General features: G+C 34.2%; 1 protein-coding gene across 2 annotated transcripts in view; it reads right to left on the reverse strand.

Moving 5' to 3' along the window:
* The window catches only part of LOC105346677 (fibroblast growth factor 18), a 28,012-nt gene extending 16,641 nt beyond the window's left edge, over nt 1-11,371 (reverse strand). The window contains exon 1 of one of the 2 annotated variants that reach the window (XM_011455378.4): nt 11,274-11,371. In XM_011455378.4, the coding sequence (XP_011453680.2) occupies nt 11,274-11,287 (14 nt within the window). In that variant the 5' untranslated portion in view covers nt 11,288-11,371. Of the gene's footprint in view, nt 570-11,273 lie in introns of those variants that run through there. The other variant, XM_011455376.4, reaches the window with a different exon arrangement.
* Between the last annotated feature and the right edge of the window lie 774 nt (nt 11,372-12,145).

Consider the following 12,145-nt stretch of genomic DNA (forward strand, 5'->3'; position numbering starts at 1 on the left):
AATTTATATTATTTTTAATTTAAAAAAAAAAAGCAGCAATTCAAATATTGATTCTTATGTATCGACACTCCGGCGGAGAGCCAATCGCGGTGGAATCTTTTCACAAATCATCTTCTCACAGACAAATCCATGCGGTTCCGGTATACTTTGTAATTCCAATCAAAACAAAAGACTTTCCGGTAGGGTTTTTCTTTCTCTCTTTTTTCTTTCTATTTTTTGGTCTTCTTCAGAAAGCAAAAATTAACTGTTGCTTTTGCACGATTTATGGCATTTTCCCCTTTTCCTCTCAGCTTTTACATATACATGTAAAAACTTTTTATATATATAATATACCTGGAAAAATAAAACTTCACACGCCTTGAATATTTTGCCACAGTAGTAACACACCAGTCGAATTGTAAATATTTTGTTGGTTTAGCTTCATCGGTGGAAAGTTGAGCAATTAATCCATTAATCCGATAATCCCGAACAGAGAGAGAGAGAGGGGAGGGAGAAGTGAAAAACGAATAGCTGTTTAGTTAGCAGTCCGTCCTCTATACGAACGCGTGTCTATATAATACCTGTCTATATAAGCTCTCTAGAATACCTGGTGCGATTTAAATTAGGGCGGCCTTTTTGATTGGTCGTTGGATCCAGCACCGATAATACACAAAAAATCGCCGATCTAACCAAAAATCATTGATTAAATCACTGGTAATTAAATAAATGAACTAATTGATGAGGATTTTATTTGCATTTATAAATTCGATATGTATTTTAAGATTTATGAAATTAGTAAATGATGTTATTTATATACTGTGTATTAGTTGCGTTACGAATGATTTAGAATTCGATGAAAAAAGCCATATCCATACCAAATACATGGTGTATCATGACTAATTAAATTTCATAAACATAGGGTAGGGTTCTCAAATATGAAAAGAATGTTTGTGAAGTGAATTCTTCGTGCATAAACATTGCGAAATTCTTATCACCGAACTGATTTATTAATTCTCTGCTTATACTTGTTATATCAATAAAGAGATGATATCATTTTTATCAGTTTTCCATCAAATAATTTTTCAATAATAGTTTCATGGCCTTGTTTTCACCGTGTGTTTTATTTAGTGCAGTTTGTTACAAATTAAAAAAGGAAAGTTTTCCATACAAGTGTATAGTTTATGTTTCGATGTTCTGAAATCTTGCTCTAAGGTAGAAAATTTTGCCGAACAAATGAGTTTTACTGCGTATTAGAGCGCAAAGGGGATAAAAAAGTCTAACGATTATAGTTTAATTTATGAAGATGTAATAAAATTTTAATTTCCGTTTTTTTGATAAGCATCGACCCAAGAGATAAGTGTACTTTTAGGGTTATTTAGTGTCATCGTAATTTTGTCTTTAATCTGTTCGAAGGAATATCGGGCTTTTTGCTGGGGATTTTGTGTTTATAAGCAATGACCACCTCGAAGAAGATTGCTCTCCAATGAATAGAGTCGCATACAGAGCTTTGTTAAGAGAGAGAAAAAAAATCTACTGCTTAGAAGTTAGACCGCATTAGGATTTAGGAAAAACTGTGTTTTATCCCAAGGCCGCTCATAATGAAATCCAAACTACAGTATTCCTCTTTCCTATATTTTTTTTATTTGAATCTGCTCTGAAGCAATATTACAAGAACGACAACCCGTTCACTTTTTCTCCCAGACTTCGAATGCATTTCAAGCAACAGACCGTAACCCAAAAACTGCAATGGGCGTTTTCATATTGTTATTCACGTCATGTAAAGGGTTTTTTGAAAGGTTTCAAAGCAATATCAAACAAATTTATTTAAATAATAAGATGAAGGAAAACAGGTGAATTTTAATTAATAACCACCACAAAATTTGTACACCTTAATAAACATCTTTCCGCGCACTAAAAACCCAGAACAATTGCAGGGTTATTCTAATTCGGCTCTCGTGTAATAATTTTTTCCCCACTCTGCATCTTATTAATAGTCGTATAGAATGCCATAGTTATCAATTATATAAGATACCTGTATTTGACCCCTCATTAATTCTTTTAAAAAGCGATCTTCATTTGACGTTTTCCTTTTCATTGTCACTAATGGTACACTTGTAATGTAAACTGTCAATGTTTTATTTTCTACAAAATTTTGAAAAAAAGAAAATCATTTTCCCACATATGCAAAAGGACACATTGTATTACATGTAAATCGAGGTCTGTCCTTCTTAAAATTAAGATGTTGAATTTACGATGAAGACAAATTTCAAAATAAGAAATAAAAATGTTGTATAGGACGGTTTTATGAAAAGGGAAACGCGCACTGTATAGTGTCGCTAAAATCTTCATATCACAAAAAAGAGATATTTAAAAAACTGTAAACATCAATTTGTATACCTAGAAATGAAATCAATCTCGCATAAAAAATTCGGAAAAATTGAAAATTATCCCATTTCACCCGTTTTTTATGTATGACAGTTTTTTTTTGAAGTAGGTGTTTGGAAATAGGTTTTGGACAATGTACTTCCACAATAGGGCTGCTACGCTATTACAGCGCTGTTAAACACATTCCTTCAACTTAATGGAATCCGCTTAGTTATTGATGAAAGATTATATCATCACGTTCATTGAATTCGACCGTCACACTTTCAATGTTGGGCTGTATAAAAGATACTTAATAGTTTTTCTTATGGAAATCATTTCATGGTTATAAAAATTCGAAAAAAAAAACTATCACGGTATATTTCTGTCCTGAATTTTTAATCAGAGGTGCAGAGCCAAAATAAACGAAGCAGACCTAAAAGGCATTTTTTGGTCATGTGTTTACAGAATTGTCAAGTCAATGGCAAAGGTTCCGGCGTACTTAGCTCTTTCGCTTTGAAATAAACGACCTTGTTCACGAATGAACCGGATTTTTTGTAATTTGTGCCACTTTTGCACAATCAATATATTCAAAAATACCGTCGTATTAAAATCAACTCGTTCGACATTACTATTTTTTTCTGTTAAGTAAAAATTCTAGACGGCAGAGCGTTGTCAGCTTACTGCATACAAATCACATCAGTTCGTTAGATATATAGCCAGAAACAGACACATGGCCAAAGGTCTAACAATTATTCAACTAAAAATACAATTCCATAACTTTGTTGGTTAACCTTAAGAATTTTTTTCTCTATACATCAATATCAGCAAATTTAGCTAGACAGGTACATATTGAAAGAATTCGTATGCAAATGACAACAATTACCTTGATTTTACAAGCATCAGCCTATCAGCGTCCCCAAGAGAAGAATAACGTTATAAATTTATGAATCATGTAAGAGCGGGAGCTGGAAAAGGATAGTCATGAATGAGATATCAAGGCTGTTTTGGATGACTATGACGTCACACGCGTCGGATATCCTGAACATGAACGGAATTCCAGACATTCCGTGCTCGATACATACAGGTGGATTAATGGGGAAATTCGGATAGAAGTTCAAACTGTAAAGATCGTGTGACAATCATATTGCCCGTTAATCGCTACTGATATGATCCGATAGGGGGCTTCAAGGAAAAAAACCAACTTTAATCGATGCTCTAAATTAAAACTTCTGGTCCACACAGGGCTTGGGACCCTTGGGTGTATAAGAGGGTCTTTATCAAGATATTGTTGCGCAGAATGGACCCACAGGAAGCTGCAACGCGCATGTGTGATGGAGGTGTGTTCAGGGGCTTTTTTCAGTCCCGCGGCTGTTGGTATCAAAAGTTCACAGCGGCTCATTTCTGATGCTCGACTCTAGCTGTGTAAATAACACACACTGTAATGACACGACTTTGTGATTACATATAGATATAGTATGTCAATCAAACTGTCGAACGAGATCAAAACTATATATAGAACTTCAATGACTTTTAACAGTAAAGGTAGTGGAATATCTCGAACCAAAACAGACCCCAAACTTCAATCTAACTGCACCAAAAAGATTAAAGGATATAATGCTGATAATCGGGTAAGTGTTATCGACCCCCCGTGAGAGTCTCCTTCTGTTGGGGGACACCTGCCCAAAGCCAACCAGGGCCAGAGTTGTAAATCATGGAGATATCCCACAAAAATAAACAGTCGACGGACCGCTCTTTCCTGTCCAACTTGCTAAAAAAAACTCACAGAGAAACCAACTTTGAGGAGGAGGAGGGGGGGGGGGGGTATATACAATGTCCCTAACCCGAAAATAGAGCTCTTCAGTATGAAGAAGTAGAAAAGGATCTTAGTCTCAACTTCCGCTCTTTCTTGGAGGAGAGCTTTTAGGGATAATATAAACAAACACAAGGGCGTTCATACCATTCTTTTGAACAAGACGTTTATCATTTTACGTTGTGTTGAGCAATTTTCAATCAATCAAATAATTGTTAAATATTTGCAGAATTAGGTTTGAATTTTGAAATAAGAATCAGACATTCATGCTACTTGTGGTACTTCCAGCTTTGTATTTAGATAATGTGAAATATTATCTTAATTTATGACATGAATTAGGGCTGTGGTACATGTATTGATTTTCAACCGAGTTTAATTTGAAAAGCACATTTTGATAAGACATTGAATACAGTAAAGTTGATTTCCCAGAGTAATTGAATCTTATGACAACAAGGAAGCGACTTTTCTTTATTATCTTTCATAATCGTAAAAAAAATCATATACCCTCGATACAACACTTAGAAATAAGAGGCACACTTAAGGGTTTTCAAGGAAGACAAAGCCGAAAATAGAAGACAAGTTCCTTAATGGTGCTTAAAAAAAATTAACTACGCATAAAATCATTTATACCGGCATGAAAACTATATTTATAAATTTTTGTCTTGTTTTGCAGAGTTTCAGATTTGTTGCATGGCATCGTAAATTATATAAACTTGCTCAGGTAATGTTTACCTTTGTCACTTGGAGAAAAAAATCTCATACGGTTAAAATATTTTGAAGACCAGACACCGTTTGCTTTTGCATTGCACAAAGACGTATGCCAACGCTGCAATGTTGAAAGTCTTCCGTAAAAAGTAAATAGTGAAACGTCAATTTAACATCTTTCCTTAAGTCAAAAACAAAGAGTGCTGGTGATGTGAGGATGTTAATAATGGCCGAGGTTATCACACGTGCCCCTTAGTCTTAGTGTCACCGAAGTGCGATTGCACATATTAACCGCATACTTCGGCAAACTTTCAAAACACACATCAAAACTGTTTACTTTTCCGTACATTTTTGTGCAATAAATTATTATCCTTTTATCTTAATTGCACGAGAAGAAAAACCAAAGGGACATGTTTATGATTTTTAAGTTTATATATCGAGGACACACATTGAAGAAAGAAGAAACATCCACTTTTCCTTTTTCCGGTATCACCCCTTTAATGTATCCTGCGGAAATTTGAATATTTTCAAAATCGGTGAGAACCGGCATAATTACCGTTTGTTTTCTAAATCTGATATTTGTCAGTATTGTAAAATGTTTCGCCGGACGAAACATAAAACCGTTTATCGGAAAGAAAACCCACCAACTCAAAAATTCCTGCACATCTTGGCACTAGTGTTTACGTTTTCCGAGATTGTATAAAGGTCTTTTCGATTATAAGCTATAATCCTGGTTTCATATTTGTTAAAACATTGTAGTGTTTTTAAGTTTCTGTAGTGCGTTATTTTCGTCCCCAGTGTCGATCCAATGACTCTGTTTGTTCCTAACCATACCCTTGTTCCGGTTTAATCCGTCGGACGTATATAGAGCTACTTTAAAATGATCAAGAGTATTTGATTTACCCGACAATTCATATCATACCAAAAAAAAAATGACGCTGTGGTAAGTTCTGAAGTTATCCAAGAAATTTAATCTGGTCAATTTTTTTTTTCGGTCGCGAATCGCAGAGTTATGCTTTTCCGATGCGTGGCAATTCACGAATTATCGGGAGACAATTATCTCTTCTCTTATCCATATTGGTTTTGTAATATTTGTTTGATTACAGAAAACGGCAGTATTATCTTCCTACAACACCCTATCGAATTCCGGACCGGAGAATGCTTACACGGAACTACATGGAGTGTCCGGCCTACCTATAAGTCTGAAATATTTGGGTGTGAAGCCCTTTCATCCTACCCTACCCGACATGTTAACTAGATAACGAGCGAAACTTGGAAACGACTTCATACATATTTGTCCTACGTCGGTTGAAAACTAACCCATCAAATCTAAAAACAACAGAGAAAAGGGCACATAAAGGTGTCGTCAATTTGCATGATTTTTGGGAAATTTTGCATATTTGATGAATGGATTTTTGATGTTTATTTATTCAAAGAAAGCTTTAATTTCTCATTACGAGGTGATCCCTTCATTGTCTCACTGCATACTGCTATTCAATTTTGTGTGTGTGTGTGTTTTTTTTTAGTGCAGGCAAACTTGTAGGAGAAATTACACAGCTATCCTTTATCTCTCAAACCTGGAGCTTTTACTGTTTTCTACCTTTACCCAATGAATCTAAACACGAGATTCGATTTGCAGAAACAGTCTTCTTAAAAGTTTGTTTTTCTCATGACTGGTTTAGATTTGTTCGCAGAAAAAAATAACCGGAAGTTCAAAGTTGCATCACATTTGTTTGACAAGTGCACAAGGGCTCTTGACAGTATCTATAACTCGGAGGAAATGACGCCCCCGAAGCAAGGAAACAACCGAGGAGAAAATCCCCAAAAGTTGTCAATTGTTTCTAGAAGTCAGAATCAATAAATTGGATACATTTTCTGTATAAATAATACAAAGTTGTTTATATTGAATTTAGGCAGCTTAATCGCCAATCGGCTAATAGTTACAAAACATGCATGTACATGTAATTCATTTAAGTCAGAATTGACATCCTCGCACAAAAAACTCCCACTAAGAAACTTTTAACTCTTCATTCATGATAAATTATTTATTTTTTATTTCCTGAACTGAAAAAATATTTTGAATTTAGCAATATTTTTTCCCTGTTACAGCTCACAAATAAATCTTTCCCAGACAATGTAAGCCATTCCCCTGAATTCAACATGTTAATTATTCAGCAAATCTATTCTTTAATTTTTGAACCGAGACAAAATAAATTTCAATGTCTGTATCTTCTCTCCGACTTAATTTAACACGAAAAAATGTCTTGAATTGGTAACCTTGAATTAATAATATATTTCAACGCTGTTTAATTCAGTTCAACTCTTCAGTTATTAATGACAATTAATTGCTTCTCACCTGTTTGCATTTAAGAGATTATTAATAAAAGGTTTGCATACACAACAGACGACTGTTTTTGAATGCCTCTATTCGAGTCCCTAATGTTCTCGATGTCCTCAGGATTAAAAAATCATTACTCTTATAAAAATTCTCCGAAATTAAGATACCGATACGTTTTAACCCCTGCATAATGCCACAAGCATCCCTTTGAAATTTCGCTGCCGATACAAAAAACGGCAGATATTATTGATATATTTGCTACATTTTTTCATAATGAATTTTAATCCTATTTACCTATGGAATTTAAAATATTCTGAAGCCTGGGGGCTGGTATAAAATCAACAGGTGTTATATGCATTGAACTATGGATAAAAAAAGGTGGATGATACTTATTATTACATATTGATGCAACAAGTCGTCTGCGGCGAACCGGGTACAGACTAATTCCGCTCTTATCACCGCCGTCAGATCAACGCGAAACGGAAATGAATCAACAATCTGGATGTCTTCCGAAACAGCAGACAAGATTAAAACGATTTGACAAAAAAGTCAGGGGGAATCCCATTATGTTGTTACCCAACATTAGTAAGCGCTCGACGGAAACCCGCTAATAAATAGAGTTATCAGTATCGGATACTATGTATGTAGTGGCCAGTGACTTGTTAGCGGGACTATACTAGGGTATATAAGAGATGTTATCAGTGTTTTACATACGTTTACTCTGTAGCCAAATATCAATATTGATGAAACTAATCTGATGGAAATCAACTGTTATCAGTTAATCTGAAAGTTATTGTGACAGCTGGATAAACGACTGTAGTATATTGATACTGATAGTACAATATGGCGTACAATTCACGCGGGGCATATAGTATAGAATAAACAAAGTTATCGATATATGTATATCCATGTATCTGAAACAGTGAAAGCAATTAATTTTGTTGCGTAACGTTGTCAAAAAAAATTAATTGACAAACAACAAAAGACACACTCTGACAGACAGTCGTACAAGCTTGAAACCAGGAATTTTGACAATCGACTTGTACATTTTATGTTAATTCAGATGAAAAAGTAAACCCTTTTCTTTATAAACTCAAGACTGCAGTTCAAACATTAACAAGGGTCGGGATTCACTCGCTCAGATACTGAGCATGTATTCGCTCAGATAATGAGTATGTACTGTATTTTCTGACGAGACTAAATGCAATAATACACGCATCCATTTTCTCTTATACTCTTTTTTTTAGCTTACGCAAACCAGGAACCGTACATTGTAATATGTTTTGTGCAGGAAAAAAACCCCCTGATTTGTATTCATAACCAAGAACATCAAAGATCATAATTGAATTTTATTTATTTCAATTTATCACATTGATGTCAACATTTTTTGTAGCAAATAAGCACAGCAAAGACCCAGTTTGGTTTGACCGCAGTTCAGACTCTTTTCTCTGATGTTCTTTCAACGAGTCTCAATGTACCAAGCAATTAGACACGGGGGTAAGGAAATACCCGGAACTAATCAGCCATAATGATTCCGGCTGATATTTAATACAGACGTAAGAACGACCTTGACATTAATCGATTCGTTAGGCTGATGTACTGAGGAAACTTGCACTGTGAGAATGCAATGTAAGCAATTCGATAATAAAAAAAAATTCTACACTCGCTGAAGTTCGTGGTACTTACTACCAGCTTTGAAATCTAGATTATGTGCACAATGCCCCAAGTACCCCTTTTATTTACTCTATAAAGCTTAGTGGAATTGTTTTATGCAATGTCAATGATATGATAATTTCTCTTGTATCTCAACTGTCGCAACATATATACATATTCAAAATGCGGAGACAGTTTTTTTTTTTGCTATTACTAGGGTGCAGAGAAGATAAGTATAAAAACTTAAATGTCAACGGGGAAATCTTGTGATTCTACTCCTCTCACATGTAATATAAAGCTGCGATAGAAAATCAAAAGTAATAAAATCGTGTAGGAAGAGTAAGTTACAGAGAAATTTTGCGGGCATAAGTAAAAGGATTTTCAAAAGATTGAAAAGGGTGACTCGGAGGTCAAAAGTTAATGAATAAGGTCCCGTTATACAGACTCATAAGAAAGTTTACAATTTCATTATTGTGATGAATTTGAAGGAACCAGGCGAGGTTTTATTAAGGTGTACACGTGCATTGTCATCGTCATGGACAAACAAACAAACAGACAATACAGCGGATTTATTTGGACACTTCTAAATGTTTCCAAAATTCATATCTGCTTGGTTTAAATGCTAATAAGACGATAAAAATTCATAAAAATATTCATATTTCATTTCAAACTTAATAAACATTTTCTTTTTTTTTTTCAATTATCCAAACAAACGTATAGTTGTTTTTTTTTTTTAGCTTGAAAACAGCAATTGTACTTTTTTCACGACTCGATTTAACAACCGAATACTGACTGCTCACTAGGTCGACAATTATAATTCAGACTACTCCAGTAAATACAATGTTCTATCAATTATAAACAATGATTTGCCAAAAAATGGGGAAAATAATCCTTGCCTTTAAATGATCGCCGACTTCTAACACGATGCATAAAAACCCAAATTAAATAAGACTGATTGACCTTTACAAAGGCATTCTGAACTAAGTACATTTTTCGGTGACATTGCAATTATTCTCCAAAGACGATAAAACTAATTAACTGATACTGCTTCATAGCCAATGGACGACTGCGCTCTACCACAGTTATAAAATGATTTTTTTTAATGTACAGCCTAGATTGTCAAGACATTTATTATAATTGCTCAAGTTCAATAAACGCGAACGAAACAATGTCCAATAATATAGAACGATATTCCTGCAGCCAAGAAAGAATGCATGGAATTTAGCAAAACGATCGGGCTCGGAGTGCTAAACACCTTCCGTTCCGGAAACCAAAGGGATGTAATTACACTTTAATCGGACCTTGTTTTTTGTATCCTCAAGATTTCAGCAAAACGCTATAAGTTGTCAACAAATCGTGATTTCTCGTTTGATTATATAATGCAATGGAAAAAATGGTGACCAAGCGGTTACAGGTTCCCCGCAGCTTGTTACACTATTGACCGAGTGAAGTTGCCTTTGATCGCAAGAATTATCCAGACTTTAATCCAGGATGCCCCATGACAGCATAGTGGACGAGATGATGAGTTTAATTCAAATGCACGGATCAGATGCCATTTCTTGGAATTTTTGCAAGTTAAAAAGAATTTATTGGCATCGCTTCGTGGTTTTTTTTTAATGACATGAAACGCCTATTTCTTTCCAGTCCCCAAAAGATAAGTACAGTGTATGTACTTTTTGGGTACAATAGTAAATAAAGAATGCTGATCCCAGGATCAAATACTGTCGCAAAAAGAGCTGTTAATGTCGAGATCCCGTCCACTGTCTCTGTATTCCGTATTTATGATACAGTAAAAAGTACACCTATTAATAACAGTCCATGAGGTATTTCATCTAGACTGATAGACATCAGCTATAGACATCATCTAGCGAGTTTGCAAATCGCCAAATTCATCAGACGTACACAGTTTAATAATTTCAATTGAATTTGCAACCGTTTCGCTGAGTCAGACAACGTCTTGAAAAGCAATGGATAATACAAAAGCACGAAAGTGTGATTGAAGCAATCGATTAATCTAACAGATGTTTAAAAAAGATTGTTATTAATGACAAATGAGAATAATTATTTGAATTTCTCTTTCACATCAAAATAAAGCCTCTTTTTAACTAAACGAATGCTGTAATTATTGAAAAGCATATCAAGTCAATTTCAAAAAACAAGAAAAAAGTTAAAGTGAGCAAAAAAAAAAAAAAATTAATTAATAAATAACTAAAATAGATAAATGAAAAAAAATATTTTATTTATTTTTGAAACAGTATACAGACTAAGTATAAATAGATCTTTCAAATTAGCCCTGGATAATATTAATATGAAAGTTATTATATCTTGTTTAAATAATTATTTTCATAGTTTAATTAGTGTTAGAATTTTTTTTTAAAAACACACACATGTTTTCAACTACATTTTGGAATAGAAATTTCTTACCTGACAGATGACATATCTACATGTTGTATTGGACAGAAATTCCGGATGGATTCGTTGCAGTTTTTGAAAATCAATTGTTATGTTACATCACACGACTGAAAATTTCGCTTCCCCATTTCTAAAATCACAGATCGTTCTTCAGATGACAACGAGTGAGAGAAAGTGTTCTCCTATACTAGAGAAATTAGTGCTAATTACCTCATCCCCTAGAGACCAATCGTTAATTAAATGTGTATCGATCTCAGAAAAATGTAAACAAAGATTAAACGTCAGGGTGTTTGTATTGTTTTGAACCAATAATCAAGCCTATTTTCCACGTGTCGATTGGTCTGTAGTAGTTTGTAGTAAGATGTCGACAGATACCCAATTGTAAAGCCCGCCTTATCTGATCAAGCGTCTGCGTGCATTGACCCGATTTAAAGCGTCCATAAGCCCTCGATAACGTAAACGTTAGAGGAAGCAAGGGTCAAGGACATTAAATAAAGGAAAAAGAAGTTTTTCTCTGATGTTATACTAGTACAAAGAAAATTGAAATGAAAAATTACATGGATTAATTGAAATATGTATTTATAGATGTTTCAATTAAACAACTGCAAACTTGATAATGGACAAAATATGATATTTGTCAATCTCTTGCTTGTTATTAAAAACGCAATTCTATAATTACAAATATGATTAACCATTACGCCTCCGTATGTCTGGAGTAAAATTAAATCTAATATTCCTCATTATTCTCCTTCCGATGCCAAATTTGTTTAAAATAAAAGTATAGACTGATTTTAAGACACGGATCAAAGAAATAAAATATATGTATTGCTCCTTGTATGTACTCAAAATGTGCTATGACTGCGTTTCATGAATTCGACTGGACA

Source organism: Magallana gigas, chromosome 8 (assembly GCF_963853765.1).
Source record: "Magallana gigas chromosome 8, xbMagGiga1.1, whole genome shotgun sequence".
NCBI classification, from domain to species: domain Eukaryota; kingdom Metazoa; phylum Mollusca; class Bivalvia; order Ostreida; family Ostreidae; genus Magallana; species Magallana gigas.